The sequence below is a fragment of the Bombus pyrosoma genome, linkage group LG14 (genome assembly GCF_014825855.1).
Source record: "Bombus pyrosoma isolate SC7728 linkage group LG14, ASM1482585v1, whole genome shotgun sequence".
Lineage (NCBI taxonomy): Eukaryota > Metazoa > Arthropoda > Insecta > Hymenoptera > Apidae > Bombus > Bombus pyrosoma.
The window spans coordinates 6,006,581-6,025,608 of NC_057783.1; the positions used below are offsets into that span (position 1 = coordinate 6,006,581).

General features: G+C 36.4%; 2 protein-coding genes across 12 annotated transcripts; one reads left to right on the forward strand and one right to left on the reverse strand.

Annotated features, from left to right (window-relative positions):
- Positions 1–466: 466 nt before the first annotated feature.
- LOC122575085 (protein yellow-like) lies at positions 467–7,297 on the reverse strand. Its single transcript, XM_043743523.1, has one exon. The coding sequence runs from the start codon at positions 6,922–6,924 to the stop codon at positions 5,635–5,637; it is 1,290 nt and encodes a 429-aa protein (XP_043599458.1). The 5' UTR covers positions 6,925–7,297; the 3' UTR covers positions 467–5,634.
- A 928-nt stretch (positions 7,298–8,225) lies between these two features.
- Positions 8,226–18,998, forward strand: LOC122575095. 11 transcript variants are annotated; one of them, XR_006319310.1, is made up of 8 exons: positions 8,226–8,364; positions 8,479–10,232; positions 10,376–10,552; positions 10,829–11,230; positions 11,855–13,175; positions 13,413–13,630; positions 13,933–15,077; positions 15,329–16,810. XR_006319310.1 is itself a non-coding variant. In XM_043743545.1 (7 exons), the coding sequence occupies exons 4-7, from the start codon at positions 14,049–14,051 to the stop codon at positions 18,439–18,441; spliced, it is 438 nt and encodes a 145-aa protein (XP_043599480.1). In that variant the 5' UTR covers positions 11,757–11,775; positions 11,855–13,175; positions 13,413–13,630; positions 13,933–14,048; the 3' UTR covers positions 18,442–18,998. The 11 variants fall into 11 exon arrangements, 2 of the variants coding, with proteins under 2 accessions (XP_043599480.1, XP_043599481.1); XR_006319316.1 differs by lacking the exon at positions 8,226–8,364 and having other exon boundaries at positions 8,625–8,757; positions 9,969–10,232; XR_006319309.1 differs by lacking the exon at positions 8,226–8,364 and having other exon boundaries at positions 8,647–8,757; positions 8,916–10,232.
- The last annotated feature ends 30 nt before the right edge of the window (positions 18,999–19,028 follow it).

A 19,028-nucleotide genomic window follows, 5' to 3' on the forward strand; every position in this document is an offset into this window, starting at 1 on the left:
ACATCCAACGCTCGTTCGACAGAACAGAACTGAAGTTTGAAATTGTTCTATATTTTTAAGTACATATGTACTATATATATATATTTATTTATATTTATTTATAAACTAATGTGTAATCAAACAGGTATATATCAAATATAACTTCCGTTTCAGGCTAAGAGTAACATAAAAGAGATACAATACCTTATGATGTATCATCATCTATATGTCCAAAATTTCGTTTACGTCATAATTTCATTTGAAATTTTATTGCTAACATCTGGCATCAGACATATTTCCTAGAGTTTTCTATTTCCTGAAACATTGACATGAATGGAACTTTATTATAATTAACAGCTAAAAATAGAGCTTAGAAATACTATTATAAGAAGAGACAGCAAAAATATGATGAGGTATTTATTCAGAAATTATTTATGAGTTAATTATATAACGCATAATGGAGAGTGGCTGAGAATAACAACAACTGTTAACATCTATCTCTTTATTAATAAGGCATAATTTACATAAGCGCTATACAATAGCAGTACTACATTCTTCTAAAACACACAGTAATAAAATCATTATCGATATGAATGGTAATGCATTTTCTATTTGAATCTGTACCGCTATTCTACATAATGTATAGGGTGTTCCATAAAAAATGATCAATTCTACGTGAAAGATGAAATTCCTCCACATGAATCTCTCATGCGATTTTGAAAAAATCCATGACCCGGATAGAGACAATCATTGTTTCCATTGGTAAAAATAGCATTTTCTGCTATAAATGCTACCGTATACACATTCCACGAATTTTCAAAATTCATGCAAAACAATTTCGTTCTTCTGTGTTTTCACGTAGAATTATTATTCGTATCATTTATTAAAGAACTATCACTACTATAGAAAATATATTAATCTTCTTAGTATACAGAGCTTTACTAATATGTAGAACGACGTCGAAATAATGTAATTAACGTACTTTTGTTCCATTCCGTTTCGTTTCTCGAAAATCATTTAGCCGAGCATTATCATCAACGTAATTGTCATCATGCTACTGATTATCTAATGTGAACTTTTCCTTTGTAGGTTTAAGAGAATGGACTAAACAGGAAACGATTCTACAATCACACGTAAAGCGTTCCAGCCTGAAAGTCAGCTGTAATCGGGCTCAACTGAGCGAGACCCTCGACGAAACAAAACGAAACTTCAACCAGCTTCTCTCGTAATAGAAAGCATACTTATAAATCTACAATCTACTATACGATAGAACCTTGCCGTGTACTGTCGACACCCGTTTCCGCAGTTAAAAAGCGGCGCAAAGGCCGCTCTTGATTAAAATTTCGGAAGACTGGTCGATCATCGAAACCTTACGATCGTTAACAGATCTTTTATAATATTTTCTAATATCGTTCAATACTGGTTACCGATTACTTGTCTAAGAACAACACCTATCGGATATGTTTTATAAGCGTGGCTTTTTAAACAAACGAAGACAACGTTTGTTTGAATTCTTCGATCACTTGTCAAATATATAATATTTCTTGAGTTCTTAATGTGCAATCTTCGTCCATCATTCAGAATTGTTTGATTCAATTTAATGGTTTAACTGTTGTAGCTGGCGAGGAGGGAATGTATGATCGACATTTAAATATGGGTAGTCGGTATGGCGCGGTACCTAATGCTTTTAATTTTAGCCAAATTTTTTGTCGACCAGTCTTTCTGAACATCTCGGTTAGCACTTAATCATCCGACGAGCGAATGGAAACCATCATCAACAACTTTGAACATCGAACTCTGTCTACGAGTCGAAAGACACTTAATATTCTTTTCATAGTGCGATGACATCATTTGTTGTAAACGCAATTGAATGTCGTGACATCTTTTCAAAGCTACCTATTCGGTATTTTTACGTTCCTTTGATGATTCATTCTATAGATTTTCTACTGGTATTACCTCCAACCTCTATTTTACATACATTTCAAAAATATTATAAACATAAGCACAAAACATAAGAATTAATAATGACATCTTATTAAAATTTTCCATGTAACTTTAAATATATGAATTTGTTTTTCCATGTTTTAGAAAGATAAAAGTCACCATCAACAACTTGAAAATTGCTGAAACTTTTGTTCCTTATAGTCTTCGTGATCTCCATCTTGGACCGATTTAGGCTGATTGAAAAATAGATGCGATCCGCGGAAAGGAGCTAAAAACAGGTGCTCCCGATGATTCGAGTAGATTAAAGCGATTAATCTCAGGTGCAACGAGTATTCTCAGCGCAATTTTGTAATCTTCTGAGCCTCTCCCTAGGCGTTCGTTGACTCGTGGTTCAGGGCTAGATCCCGACTCCGTTCGTGGCATGTAATAATGTGCGTGCGGTTCACTTTGCCACAAAACTGGGACGCTGCGTGCTGAAAGAAGAAACAATTGTGGGAAGAGAGGTTGAAAGTGAGATTACTGCGATGCTCCTTTGCCGAACGTCTTCGAGTTTCTTTTTTTCGAAAGACCATGTTGGACTTTAAATCGATGATACTCACCGATAGATTGGATATTCTCTTTTTCTCTTTTTCATTAATAAATGCACGTGAAAACGTAGATCTCAGACGCGTACTATGCTCTATGAACGATTCATTTCACACTGACTCTGTATCTGTTTAATAGTCGGCCTCTAGCTCTAGCTACTGAGCAGAAGTTCGAGGCCATCATTTGATAGACAGTGTCATCTTGTACAAATTCAGCCTTAAAATATTAAAATATATACAAATTCAGCTTTTGTAAAAATTCTTCTTGCAACATTTTGCAGAATGCACAAAAGCTTAAAAATATTGCATATAAACAGACATTTTCTATAGTGTCGTTTATTTTATTGTGTGTTTAAAATGTGATAATGAAGAAGATGGTCCGAGACTTGTGATCAGTAGTATATGTATACGATTCGACGGGCTATTCTATTTATTCATTAACTTATAGTATACAGGTTCACGTGCTAAAGATACTCGTGCAAAGGAGGAATCAATTTGAATTTTCAACAAGATACTGGAACCTATACGGCGTGAAAAGGAGCAATAATTGTAAGCAATATATGCCGTGAAATGGTGGAAAGTTGCATTCACGAGCGATTACAGACAAATGAGTCATAACGTCACATTTTCCAACGGAACGTAGTATACAGTTTCAATTCATCGTCGCAAATAAGGCCATATGTATTAAAGCTACTCGTACATGTTACATGTGTAATGTACACACTAATTATACATACATACATACATCTATATATAGTATACGTATTCACAGTTCGATTCATAAGGCGATGAGACTAAAGTACTATAATAAATTCATTGATCTTCGGCTTTCTCCCATTTCCATGATCGACTAATGAAAAAAAAAAGAAGAAAATGATAAAAAAAATAGACATCTCTATTACATAAGATGATACGGGGATCCATCGTACATAATTTTATCGCAACTAAAACGATTATGTCACGGATATAAATAACAGATATACAATTAGTAGCAGTTATCGTCGTGTTACTAACACAAGGTAATGTGGTAACGGGCTGATAATCAATGGTTGTTTCCCTTGAAATGAATCCTCTGTGTTCATATATGTTTAAATAGGATTAATACTTTTGTATTCGCAAACTAATTGAAGTAATTAGAGGATCGACAAATATTTGACTAAATATTTAACTTTTTGTATGGTCGAATGCCCTTTTTAACGATTGTACGCATTGACGATGCTCTAATTAAATCAAGCAGTATGGACTGTCAAGATGTTTAGTCTGAAAATCAAAATGTGCTTCGCAACTGTTTCAGCAACAATTTAGTTAAAAAAAATAGAAACTATAAATGTAATACACGTCGTATTAAATCACAATTCGCTTTGAGACTTACAATCAAAACCCAAGTGGAATGTTGTCGGTATCGCGTTACAGAGGATCGATTTCTCGAACTAGAAAAGATCATTCATTATCGCTGCCCTACTGTTCGTTCCCGAGTTGTCGTTTCTATCTCGCTGAGCTATGATCCCATTAAACTCATGCTCGTTGATATTTCGTTCTCTTTCAAGGGACAAGTCCTCGATGGCCGGAACTTTCATCGATAATGGCTTTCATCGTGGTCTTGACAAATGCCTCATCTTCCTTTCAACACTGTACACGACACCCTACAAGCGCAGCGTGGATAACTTCTTCTAATTTCCCTTTGAAGTCATGCAATCGGACTGGAAGCGTCTTAATTTCACTGGCAGATTTAATAGTCTCCATTGATGATGTTAATTCGAGGTCAATTATGTGTGAATGCGATGGTGTCGCGGCGAAAGTTTCGCTCCATATAAAAATGTAATTCTTTTTGTTCGGCTATTGGGGCCCGAGTTAACGATCAGCAATTCAATTAAATGGCCCGATCAACTACTGAATTAATGAAGATAGAACGAAGAGAAAACGAATAATAATGAAATCATTAATATACCACGTTTGTATGTAGTGAAAGTTCTGCTACTTTGGAGTTAGAGTTTTTCATTTAATGTCTTCCTCTTCTTGCAGGAGAAACATGAGTAAGTTATCCTCGTTTCGAAAAATTTAGCAGAACATTTTCTCTCTTCCTCTTTTTTATCATTGAGAGGATTGATATAACAGATTGTATAAAAAAGTAAGAATATTAAGTCGCTGCCGACGTTGGAAAAAAAAATAGATTTGTTAGTCTTCTTTGCAACAGAGGCCACAATGCAAAAACGCTTGTTGGTAACTGAATTGCAGGAGATCGATCTTGCTCGATGAAAACTTCAAAAATAGCAATTATAATCAAAAGTAACATTGACTTTCTCGATGGCCTTGAACTTGTGAAATCTACTAATTCTACAGTGACTACAAAAAGTATTTGTACATGGCCTTATTTTCCAATGAGATGTTTTCTTATCCAATTTCGCATTTGATTTTTATAGTATCATATTATATATAAATAAATAAATATTTTAGTAATCATATAAAAATACTACTAAATGATGTATAATTTAATGTATTTGTATCTTAACTGATTAAAATGTACACTCTATACCAAATGGCATGTCAATACTTTCGTTAGCCACTACAAAACGTTTTACAAGATTTTTATGCAAACAGGCAGTTTGATCTTACGATCCAATTATTCGTTCGTTAGAAGGATTCTTAAGCTTCGTTTCGACAACACCGATTTACAAGTCCCATCGCGAATAATACATAGTTGTGAATTAAAACTTTTGTTTCATCCAAAATTAATTGATCATTCAAGGCCATTTCCTTCGCCATAGGTATTGTATCCATAAAAATTTAACGATCTTCTGGAATAATAATTTTCCAAATATATTTAAAAAGGGAGATACTTCAAATACAAGTACCTTTGGAATTAAAATATGAAGGTAATAAGAAAAACAAGAAAAATGAGCAAGTACTTATGGCAGTCCCGAATGGTCAAGTAATCTTAGGTCTCTGTCCTTTCTATCATGACTCCAAACCACCTACGATCATTACTCTAAATGTTCAAGGTCACCAAAAACACTGGACGGGGCATCTGTGTATTACTTAACTGAAAGGATAAAACGAATGTCTTTGGTATACCCGACTGTGTTCGAAGAAAAAAGAACGGGGGAACAAGTAAGGGAGAAAGATGTTACTACACTACGGCGAAAGTAAGCAGAATGGTTGATACGGTAGCAACGGCGAGACTAATCCTGTTTGCAACTGAAGTGGGTATCTCCGGCTGCTCCGGTGCGGTTCCGTCCTCCAAATACTGATAACTCTTGACTGCAGTTTTCGCTCTGACTATTCGATAGTTCGGCACGCTGGTGTTTACTCGGTTGGTCAATATATTTTGCAAGGAATTGGTGACACAGTAAAAGTTACCATTCTCATCGAACGCAAATGTATCCGGCCACTGCATCCTTTCATGATCTCTGGAGATCACCCTTTGGCCAGTAGTGAACGATTGTTTAGTGTCCCACATAGCTACAGCATCGTCAGCCAACAGTCCAAAGTACAACGCTCCCTTGGCTGACATCATCATTCCATCGGTTTGAGAAATTTTCTTTCCCAACTCCTTAACATACTCATCTACGTTACTTAGGTTGCTCTTTAACACCGATGTTGGTATAGAGTACAAATGGAAGGAAGACAGCGGTGAATAGTATACTTGTCTGTCTTCAACACTTGCCGGAGACAGAGCAATCCCATCGACAGATATAGGCATATTAATGAGATTCTTAGAGACCATGAATCTTACTGCTTCGGGTTTAGCTTTCATAGAATCATGCCTGACCTTCCACGAAGTATTGTTACTGAGGGAGTAGACGATTATGCCTGGATCTTCGCGATCACTGTCTGTGATATACGCCATGCCACCATCCTCGTGGTCCAAGACAATGTCATTTAGGTGGGCTGTACCGTGACGAGCCACTTGTGGAGGGAACTCGTAGGTTCGTAAAATCTCACCGTTGTTCTCGAGATCCAGGATCACCAGCCTTGGTGGGCAGGTGGTCTTCACTTCTACAGAGAGAGGTGACATCTTCCCAGAATCAAGTACCCACATACGTCCTTTTGGATCGATCTCCATACTTTGGACCAACTGGAAGGCGTTGCAGTCTCCAACTTCCTGCATGTCCCAGTTAGGGAAAGCTTCCAGCTTAGGGGCGGTATTGCCGTTCACCGCGGTTGCAGAAGTGACTCCCAGCGTCACTGGTACCCCGTTTTTCCATCTTGGTACCGTCAGATACATTTTACCTTTCCAAAATTTGACACCAGCTATGAAATTGTTAGCTGGAATATAATCACCGTGTTCAATCGCATAGTTTTGTTTCTCTTCTGACGGCCATATCACGTCGATCGTGTTCCATTGGAAGACCACTTGGAATGGTTCGTGACACGTGGTCATGGTAACAAGGAGCAGCAAGAATGCTGAGCTCTTCATTTTTTTTTACACTTTATTCGACCACTTTACGTTCTACAATCTATCACAGTATGCTCTCACTTTTTTTTTTAGTCCAATCACGTGGCAGAAGAGACAAAGACAAGTGGACGAACCAGTTGAAAACTGATACCCGGAACAAGACTGTTCGTGGTCCGGCAAGTGTCGCCAGAGATCCGGAAGAGCGTCTATTCTCGTCGACGGAACGGTGTGAAGAATATTCCGTGCGTACCAACTGTGTTGGCTGGCCTGCTTTTGTCAACTAACTGATTCAACACTGTCCACCGACCATTGCTAACTATTCTACTAAGCGTTCTGAACTATGGCCCATCACGCGGAGACGATCGCGGTTTGACTGACGAAGACGCGGAGCGTCGCTTAGAGAGGCGTCGTCTCCCCACCCGACGTCGTTGTATTTACACACTAAGATCATCTGTGCACGTGTACACACTACACGTGTGATCGTACGTGGATAGGGATGCATGTGGATATTGTATGTGCAACAGGAACACCCAGCAAGGTATCCCCACCATAATTTCCACGCAAAACGTAGCTCGGCTACTTAACCGTGCCGAGGATGCATTGTTAACATTCCTGGTTTGAATCAGTATTCGTCATTGCGAACGTCGTTCGTATTGTACCTTAAGTTAATTTTTTTATTGATCGAAACAATTAATTGCGTTGCACGTTTACAATGATTCACCAAAATGCTGATGACAATATTAATTTTCTGCTCAGTATCTGTCTGGTTATGAGTCATAAAATCAGTTTCATGTACCAGTCATTTCAGATATAACACAAAATTATGCTTCATATTTGCAGAATCATTATTCTAATTGAGCTTTGAAGCTCTATTATACTTAAAATAGCTGAATCCAATCTACATTTGTTTACATTATTTATCTTCATCTTGACATTGAAAACAGATCACGTGCTTTTTATACCACACTCAGTGTCAATATCCAGTAAAAAATATTATAAACGATTCTACTTTGAATATATCAAAAAACATATTTCACAATTAGATTAGGGAAAGAAAGGGAGCCATTAGTCTGTTCTTAGAAACTTGTTGAATATAATATTATTTCGTTTAATTTATTATTTTCTTCTTTATTTATTCATTCACAATTTATTTTCAATCAATTTCCAGCTGGTAATTAAGTTAATATTCTTCTCAGTATCCTACGATAGTTACCACGTACGTTCATTGTTACGCTAAACGAAAGACGGTTGAGAATAAAATGGTACTCGGCTCAGAGTTGTAAGGCCGGATCCGCTTGAAAAGGAAACGCTGAAAAGGGTGAGCTTAGAAAAGGCTGTTATGCTCTGCTTTATCTTGCCCAGGATGATCCCAAAAAATCGATTCAACGGTTATTTCTTCGAATCATACCCTTGTACAACTGCGTTGAATCCCGTTGGACTTGTCTTTTTTTCTTGGTAAAGGTAGGTCATTTTATCAAAGGGGAACATGATAAAAAAAAAGAGTTGGATATAATTTACAATTCATCGTAAGTAAATGAAGAACAATAATAAAAGAAATTTATACTCCTGTTACAGTGTACTTTACGATCAGTGTTATCTACCTCAAACCAGACGTCAACCGGAAATATTGGTCATAGTGTTAATATTTCATCGATAGTATTGTTCAAGTAACCGCATGCAGATCAATTTCCTTGGTGCATGATCCATTGATCTCGATCAAATGGAATATATTAATGAATGCATCGAATAACGGTTACGATCAATAACTATCCTACGGGCTAAGACACTTTATCGTCAAATCTTCCAGAGCTCCGAAAATTCCTCCGCAGTTCCTTAGGAAACAGAATCCGCCAGGTTAATTATTTCAAATTGATTGAGTTTAATCTACTTCCTAATATTCCACATAAATCCAAAATTTTCTATTCAATGATGTATACAATGGAAAACATAATGTATTGAACATTTATGTATGGTTAGATACTAATTACATTTTCTCTAATACGCTTGAGCAGGCACCATGATTAGAGCTAAAAAAAAATATTCAATCATTGGTGGCTTGATGAAATTGTTAAAAATAGTTGCCATCGGTTAGTGGTGTTTGATGGACGGTTTTATGAGTCCATGAATGGGTGATGCGTATCGTATTTTTGAAGGTGAAACGGCACGTGAAAGGAGTAGAATAATGGTTTGGCAATCGTTCAAGTATTTATAAGAATTCATCAAGAACATAGAATTCGTGAACATGTGTACGGCTCGCGACAAGAATCGTCTATCACGAAGCCAATATCTTTCCAACTTATGTTTTATGTTACAAGTATGACGAAGCGGAGAATGATCGAGGAAAGAGAAACGATCGGTTAAACGTTACATCGAGCTAAAATTATGAATTATAGTTGCGAAGGAATTAGATTCCTGTAACTTCGGAGAAGGAAGGCTCTAATCCGTAAGAGAGCAAATACATATTAGAAGAATCTCGAAGGTCACCTGTAACAATGATCCATAGAGAAGAGTTTTATTGAGCACTAGAACGATGACGAGCGAAGCATAACTGTCGACGAATGATCATGTAATGTGTATAACGTAATGTTATAACAGTAATAAAGTGCGTGTGCACTGGTAGTATATCTGTAATAGGTGTTGGCCATTTCAACATCATGGCCATCCAGATACTTCCAGACGTCCGTAGGATTATTCTTATTCATTGTTTTCATCCGTTATAGAGACTTGAGATGCTCACCATGTTTCTGCAATTATATAATATACTATATAATTCGTTCCTTATAATTCATTAATGCGAGTCATCACACGAATGCTATTGATCAGACGTCAGCTGGTTACCGAGGAAAGTTTCACAATCACAGAATTAAATTATTCTAAGACTCTATTTGACATAAAACGCTTCTAAATATTTGTAATATTCCAAATCTTCCATATAGCATATCTGATCCACGTAAACATCGTTGGAATAGGTCATCTTGGATTATTACTGTGAAATATATCACGATCTTATTTGCATTACATTCCAACATATTTTGATACCATTCACTGTACAGTTTATTTTCTAGGCAACTATCCAAGGTAAATGAAATAATCTTTCAAGAGCTACCAGCGAACTAGATATTATTGGCGTGCCCGTTATTTCGACGACGTCGACATGCCCAGCGATCAGTAATTTTTTTCGTTTCATTGTCCATTGATCCGAGCTCGAAACGAGACTAATAGTACATAGCCGCTTTGACGAATATTCCAGAAGACTATTTTTGCTTTGATCCTTGAAAATTTCTTCGAGGTACTAGTTTAAATGTCAAAGACTAGGAACAATTTCCAAAGTATGTATTATTTACTTGTTACGTTCGCTTTCTGTTTTACGTTTCGAATTTGCATAGCTCGACTTGCTTATTAGTGTCTTAGCGATAACATTATTCTCACTCCACTAAGTATTCTAATGTACAAATATTTGCGAATATTACAGGTATAACCGAACGCAGTCTTACGTGATGCTCATTTCAAATTGCAATATTGAAACGTTAATCAAAGGGAGAAATAATGATTGGGAAGAATCAAATGTGTCTCAGGTAACCGGACGTTACATTGACATGCAGACAACTAGACTAAGAAGAGGGTCAGAATTACAGATTTATGCTAATTGGTAACTTATTAATATTGCTGGTATCATTTACTCGCAGTTGACCAGCGGGTACTGCGCCATTTTCAGCGCTTAGAAGCATTTAACGGACGTGCAAGAATGTTATTTTAATTAACGCTCATCCCTTCCCAAGTATTACGTATAATCGAGTTCCTATTTATTAGTTAGCCATTATAATGGCACGTTCGCTGTTTACTTATCAGTTAACGGTTTCTTCGATGAGTAGAATTGTCGTTATGAATATTTAGAATACAGTGAGAAATTCATATCTTTTTTCAGATCGAAATTTTTCCGTTTTCCTGCTTGTGTCGATGATTAGCACTTTGCGAAACGATAATTCCTCTCCAAGACATCCGAGGAATCTAAATAACAAGTGGAGACGCGCTAAGAATCGTCATGTTATTTTCCTTCCGACGTGTTTCACAACGTCTGTCTTCATCTTAGAGTAAATATTGCATCTCTGTAACCTTCGAAAGATGCAAACCACAAAACTCGTAGGTCCCTCTCTCGAGATCTGCGGCCGTGGTACTTAGATCTTAATCGATGCGTCCGTGAATTTAACGCATGAACCTTTCACCGAAACGTCACGATCTCGTGACCCTTTTGCATCCATGGTATCCACAGTTACGTCAGTTTTCTTTCTTCGTGTACCGGTTCGTCCGAACGTTATAACTTGTTGAGGTACGTGAAATCGATGTTATCATATATCGACTTGTATCAGTCATTACAGAAATATATAAAGTGAATCACTATGAGTCATTTTATGATGCAACTTTTTCCAACGTTTTTATCGTCTCTCTGGAAGTTGTAAATTAACGTCTCGAGAATATCGATGAGCGTGTAGTTAACTTGACGATTTTTTATGTAGTGGATACGTGACGAACTTCTAGTATTTTATGCTTGTATACCAAGTTATAAGAACTTTCTGGAAAATTACCAGATATGATATGTTAATACGTATATCTCGATCGTTGAACAACACCGCAAATTGACTACGCTAATTATCTATGAAGAGATATGCTCAATAGTAAATGTCCGTAGGCTTGAAAATAATATAATCAACGTCCTTGTCGTTCTTTTATGCCGACGCAGTTTTACATCCTCTGTGAAACGTTGGTCGCGTTCGCGGTTGAAAATTCCGTGTCACGGCCCACTTTATTCCTTCATTTTTATTATCATTAATTGGCCACACTCGCTTTGTTTTTCCATTGAATCGTAGTGACACGGTGCATCCCACAATTCGTTAATTCCTCTTACTCATTGCTCGTTTCATATCCTCTTTACTCATCTCTTTGCTAATTCCAGGCACGAAATATTCACGGTCACAATCAACTGCAGCCTTCGTCGGGACGAGCTTTCACTTCAAGTCGCATCAATGAAACGATAAGTTTTTTCTGCGAGGATCATAAGAAGGAAATAATAATCATAAGAATGGAACGTAATAAAAATTCGAACTTGATCTAGTGTATCGACAAACGGTCTTATGCAACGCGTTAGAAATAAAGTTACATGAAAGGTTCGACGCTGTAAATCGTAAACAGCACAGATGGCTAATGTAGCGCTATGTATGCGAACAGAAGATAAATTGCTCGGGCACAATAAGGATAAATTTTGCTATACGTGATATCGACAAGAGATTATTCGAATCTGTCCATTGGTAACTTGCTGTTAGAATCGACAACCTATCATTTATTTGGACATTTCTTTTCCACCGACGCCTCCTCCTTTCGTTCATCGCAAATCGACCGATTCTTTTCCAACTCAACTTGTGACTCTCCCACTGTGTCAAAACTAAAAGTTCGATGAACTCGAAACAGGACAATTCATCCTCGTTGAGCATCAGATTGCAGTCGTAAATCGTAGGGAAGTCTTCCTGTTAAAATCCGCTGACAGAATACCTTTTCCTATCTATGAAATTTTTATTTTACAATCCTCTTACGCTCTTTCCATAACAATCGTTGTTAACTTGAAATGAAGGACGTAATGATGAAATCATCATAGTCCTATCTTGTCAAGGATCGCTTTAATACTTCTCAGATCATTATCGGTTCCTCAGTCAACCTTCCTATGCTAATTTTCCGCCGGACGAAGGCACTACTGCGCCTTATTTCATATTAGAAACACAGGAATCAGATTCCAAGGACGATGAATAATATTCCACAAATTGTCCAGGCATTGGACCTGATTCTGCCACAGTTAGTATGCAAGCCCATAAACGGGAGAAATGAGAAGTGGCGCTGGAAATAAGTCAGTTCTGATTTAACGATCATAAATGTGCGAACTAGTATATCGGCAAAGGCCGCGCCCTGCGCATCCGTTTCCCAGTGGCCTACTAAAACCAACGTTCTCCTTCTCTCTCTCTCTCTCTTTCTCTTTCTCTCTCTCGTTCTCTTCATGTCTGTACGTCGTGGATGAAAATAACACCATCAAAGCAGGAAGGCAAGCTAGCTGGTTTACGGATTAGAAACGTGAAGGGGAGGTGGGTCGCAGGAATGATAGCGCTCCTATCAATAAGTCAGGCCAAGAGAAAGATCGAAATCGACTGAACTTCGGATGATCAACTTTTTATCTTTACCTAATGGATATTGTGCGAGCTGTAGGCATCTCGTGTCTATCAGTAAAAGTGGTAATCCAAGAATTACACACGTCACGATCGTTTCCAGCTCACAAATTTTAATGAAAGAATTGACTTTAATTTATAATCAGTATATATTGTAATTTTTCTTTTTTATAAAACTCAATATTAAATTTTTCACGTTAGAAGATTGAAAACGACGAAGTTAATGTACCTCGTAATCATGCTATACATATAATTATCTAATCGAGTTAAAAGTTCCCTCTTTGACACAAACTTTGCTTTCAGGCTTACACCGGATTACCTTTGATTTTAAGCAGTCAAAACCGTGAAATCGTTGGTCAGTGATTTTCACTAGGGCAACGATTCGTACTGAACTGAAAGTAATACGCTGGAATTGTGCTTCCGGAGTTTTCGAGCTGCTGAGCTTTTCAAATGTCTTCCAAGTATCGACCGGAGGCTGGCAGACCTGTTCGAGTTCGCGTCGATTTTATTCTGTATCGTAGGTGGGTAATTTCATTAGTTTAAAAGAGATGAAGGGACGAAGCAACAACCGCGGGTATGACTTCCGTCGCAAACATAGAATTTACAGCGATGAAAGTATGTCGACGTGTAGCGATTCCTCAATCACGCGAGGCATATCATCAATGAAAGCTACATCTCTTATAATCTTATAAAGGTCTTATAATTTATTATTACAACCTATGTCTATAATATCTTAAGATAATAAAAATATGAACATTATAGACTTTATTAGAAGAATACTTGGACTTTTCGACTAAGCTGATATATATTCCCACTGTTACAGTTTTTGATTCTACGGCCAGGAGAAGAGCGCTGAACATATCTCCCACATTCCCAGTGGATGCTAATTTAGGTCGTGGTGTCACACATCCCGAAAAGTGAAACGAAGGTTTCGCAGTAATGCTGTTAGCGCAAGCGTTACGAAAAATTAGCACAATGACGATGCAGGAAACATGTGATAAAGAGTTTCATGACATTCGATTCGCAATTGTTATTCCCATGGATCATGAAGGGTACGTCTAAACGAGATTAGAAAAGAAGAAAACAAAACTGGGACGTTGGATGCCTTCGGGTAGCATCGTTTTCACTTACAATTCAACTCATTTCGCACTCAATTAGCGATCACGAGTATTAACTCTCTGTATGGAACTTCTTCACAGATGGTTATGTTCTAAATCATCTTTAATTTACTGTGAACAGATCAGGAGATCTCTCGGGTTTTTTTTCTCAGTGTCTTATAAAACTTAAAGTTATATGTAGCTTTATACAGAATTATTATTTTATCCTTGAAGGAAGTTGATTATCGAAACGTTCGTTTCTCCGTCATGTAACAAAAATACTAGTCGAGAATTACCAACCAGTTGGCTGGTGATAATACGATAAACGAGCATGTCTGCAAACATTGGACGTGTTAACTCTCCGATTGGATCATTACCGCTTCGAAGCCCAAAGCGGGAGAAATGTTTCGACGCTTCCAGAGATTTTTACGCTCCATCGGGGAACGCAGACCGTTTAATTAAATTGAGCGACGTTTCGTGGGAGACTACGTAATCCAGGGGAAATATTCAATGAACTCCAATGTCGAGACAGCTCGGTGCCCCTGATTAACAGCAAACGAATAAAGAAATCTTAGTAGTTAATTTCATTTCTTCGGAATCGAATGGTGTTCCAATTTAGAATTCATCCCAGGAGAACGTATTTTGATAAACGAAATTTTCGATCAACGAAATGGAATAAAATCTTAGTGACTGTAATAGAATATTTATCACTTGGACGATGTACATAGTGAAACTTAATTGCTATTCCCTGAAATGTATTTCTATCGGACATTGTATTAACTTAAAGTTGACAGAAGGTTCAACGAAGTTGAAATCAACGTACCTATTAATCAAGATAACTTAATGAAAGAGTAGGAAATTGAAATACTTGGTACGTAAGGGAGTGTACATAGTACCCAAAACACATTTTCTGGGGTGCAGTGGGTCACCTATTCTAGTCAGCATACTGTCGGTCAGATGAAATCGTAAATCGACGGTTACCATAACGACCAACGGTTCTCCCTTTATTTTCCTACCCCAATGTCATAGTATTCTGGCTAGATCCCCTGGCCCCTCTGTTCTCTGCGATTACAAACTCAGTTCCTCCATTCAAAACCCCCGGCGTTCTATTTCTTTTTTCAGAGTTTTCTATCCTGCCTACTGCTCCTGGCAATTCAGCAATAGATTTAATTTCAACCGAGTGACGAGGAAAACGTACCAACGTCGAATGAACTGGTAATAATATTTCAATCCAAATTCGTAACTGATTTCATCCCCGAAAATCCATTTTCAACCCTCGATTACAGGAACAAGATGAAAGGTATGGTAGTTTATTTGAAATAATGAACTTTCAAAGAGAATCATTGACGGCTGTAGTAAGTGCAGTAATTTCTTTTCTATTTATTTCAAAAGCATTGTTTTTAAACTTTCTATATATAGAAGAAATAATTGCTGAATGTATTAAAAGCCTCAGGTATTTAACTTAAGATAATACGATTATTATACGTCTATATTGTCCTATTTTATAAACAGAGAATCACTCACAAAATTATGGCACTCTTCCAGGAACATCACCCGAAATTCGCCGACACAAAATTGCGCATTAATATCGAGAATTCTAGATATCAAACAATATAGAAACAAGAACGCAGAAAAATCCTCTCATAGCCTTGCTTTGCGTGAGTGCATTTTAAAGGAGGTCGCTCTACCATGATATAGTGTATTTTCGCTGCAGCAGTCGTTGTGGCGTCGTTGCTGTATAAGGGAACAGCTTGGTGCTTTTACGCAATAAGTAGACACACAAACGTGTTGTTTCTTGGCGAGATAATACGTGTGTTGTTGGTTACAAGAAAAAAATTTCTACGATTAAAAACATCAACATGGTCACTTAGAAAAATGGTCCGGTGACCAAGGTAGTCAAGACCTTGAAGACTAAAGCTGACTAGTTTGCTTCAAAGAAATCATCTGTCTTGAATGTAATGGTTCACGTCATATCTCAACGATGCTCTATCTTGCGCAACATCCTTCATTTTAAACCTACAAAGTTACATCGAGTAAATTCTAACATCTCCTCCTTATTTCATTTTCATCGCTGACTTATTTGAAAATCGTATCAACAGGTTTTGATAAGGATCCAGAATTTATTAACCGTATGAAAAATCCAGTGATTTCATGCCAGAAACTTTCATTTTTATTATCATACACATCGTTGCGCTATAAAGATGTGGCTGATGAAACATCGTGTTTATTGAAATTAATAACGAGGCAATTGAAAGTGTGTCGCGACTTTGTTTCGGCGTGAAAGGAGGGAACGATTGTCTGCTTCTTGTCGTGTCGTGCTGATCCATGAATAGAGGCTTTCCCATGGAGAAAATCTATTATTTTCATAAGTACGCCCTCTCAGAACGCGCGAAGGAACGGATTACGTAATGTATTTTCATTTTACGTAACGACCATTACAAAACTGTAAGCAATGAGTCATCTTCCAGTCAAAGTCAGAGATCAGTCTGATCTAGTTTCTCCTGTCGGGTATGAATCGCAAAGGAGTAAAGTACGATCTCTTGTAAATCTAAACTCTAATAATTTTCATCAGTACTTAAGTAAAATGTCTTATAATTTAATTTACGGGTTTATGTCGTTGCTTTGTCTTTTCTATTGTTTCAAACGATCCTTTCTATGAATCCTTATTGTTGAAATCCTTTCTTTGGTATCTCTGTGCTCCTTTTTCGTTCCTGCAACTCCTTTTCAAGTATTCTTAATATTTCTTTATTACTGGAATTCCTGTTTTTATATCTTGCACCTTTGTATTACTGAAACTCTTTTTCCTTGATCGTTAATATTTTATTTCTTATTCGCATTACTTATTATGACATTCCACTGGTATTTCATTATTATTTCATACTGCTTTTTTTGTCATTACAATTTCTCATTTCCTGCAACGGTCCTTTTGTTACTAAAAAATCCTCCTAGGAATTTCTTCCATTGAAGTCTTCTACGATTCTTTCCTCTTCGGCTCATTATGCAAATTTTAAGTTTCAATTTAATGTCGTGGTGTAATACATATATATCAAGAAGAGTTGCGAATCAGAGCTTCCAGAAATGTCCACAGTGCTCAAATGATCGTCATTTACAAATATTGAGCAAGCAACTCCTATTGATCACAACAAAGAAGCTCCATTTCTTTACATGGTACATTATTTTTTTTATTTTTAATAGAATAGCAAATGTTCAGACAATTTTAATGATTTCCAGTACAGAGTAATTCAAAGTGTACAATAAGGAACCGAAATCTTAATTAGAACTGCATAAAGTGTAACTCGGCCTTGATTCAATCGCTATTCAAAAACATAGAAGAATATGTTGCGAATCGACCCTGAGTATCACGATATCAGTCGGTGCCGCCACATAATGCTTTAATTTAGGACCATGCTATACAATAGAAGCTTTTGTACCTAGCATTTGTGCTCATTACATCACTCTAGGCGTGAAATTCAATAATTAAGTCAATGCTTCTTTCATCAGGTGAAAACACAGGATATCTCCTAATTTATTCATATTGTATCATTAGTCGGGAATACAATAGTAATGAATAGAAAACATTTAATATTATTGGACAAGGTGAATAATCATCGATATTGCAAACTAATTACTTTGACAATTGTCATGTGTGAAAATAAGCTGGAAAAATTGATTCCTCTGATATTCGTAGAAGAATCGTAGCATTCGGAAAAGGAAACTTCGGAGAATATATTATTATTCAAATCCTATTCATAATATAAACTTCTAGGAAGTCTTCAGCGAAGGCTGTAATGATAGACATCAGTAGTATTTTTTCAATAGATGTATTAAAATGAATTTTTAAATTCATAAACATAAAATCTAAAAAATTGTAAATAATCAGTAAAGAAGTCATGGCTGTCGACTCTGTCGATAATAGACAATACAGTAGAGTAAACTCTTCCAATTGAATAATTTTAGTCCACTTCATAGAAGGAATTTAGTCATTAGATGTTTCAATGTCATAACATATGCTTAAAGGATTAGGACATGACCGAGGTCCAAACGTTCGAGGCCGCAAAACGAGAGTAGGTCATTGGCAAAATGACTCGCCAGTTCAAGATACCAAGATCAACGAATTAAATGGTCAGCGGTTAAATAAAGGATCTAATAGCATGGACAATTTCTTTAGGAGAGTATTAATGAATAAAATAAAATGGAATAAAATATTGACGATGACAAAATTTATGACAAATTGATTCATTATTTATCTCGTGGCTATATCTTCTACACATTCAAAGGTGAAGAAACAATATTAAACGAAATGAGAACTCTCTCAATAAATGATTTCTAAGATAGGGTTTCCATCCTCGATCAAAGTCATGGGTACAACACAAATATTTTACATCGCTTTTCCACATGGGTAGGTGTTTATAAAATAAATTGATCTTAATCCTTAAAAAGCTTGAAAATTATAATTTGATTACTCCATCAAGTTCAATTATAAATAATCAGATAGAATTTAAACAATTTATACAGAGTGTTTTAAATGTATGAAAACACTTGTTAGAACAATCTTACACTGTTTTAAAAGATGCATGTAATAAAAAGATCATCGGTACTTTTTAAATAGGATTCTCTATTCTTTTTATACACCAATCAATTTGTTTTTTCTATTTTTTATTTTCTTTCGTGATTCTTTATAAGGATAAACACATATAAATATTATTTTCAACCGTTCAATTATGTTTGTATTTAAAAGTTATATAATTTATATCATTATTAAATATACACAGTTCTATGAAATAACAAACATGTACAGCGTAAATCTATATTTATTGTTTAC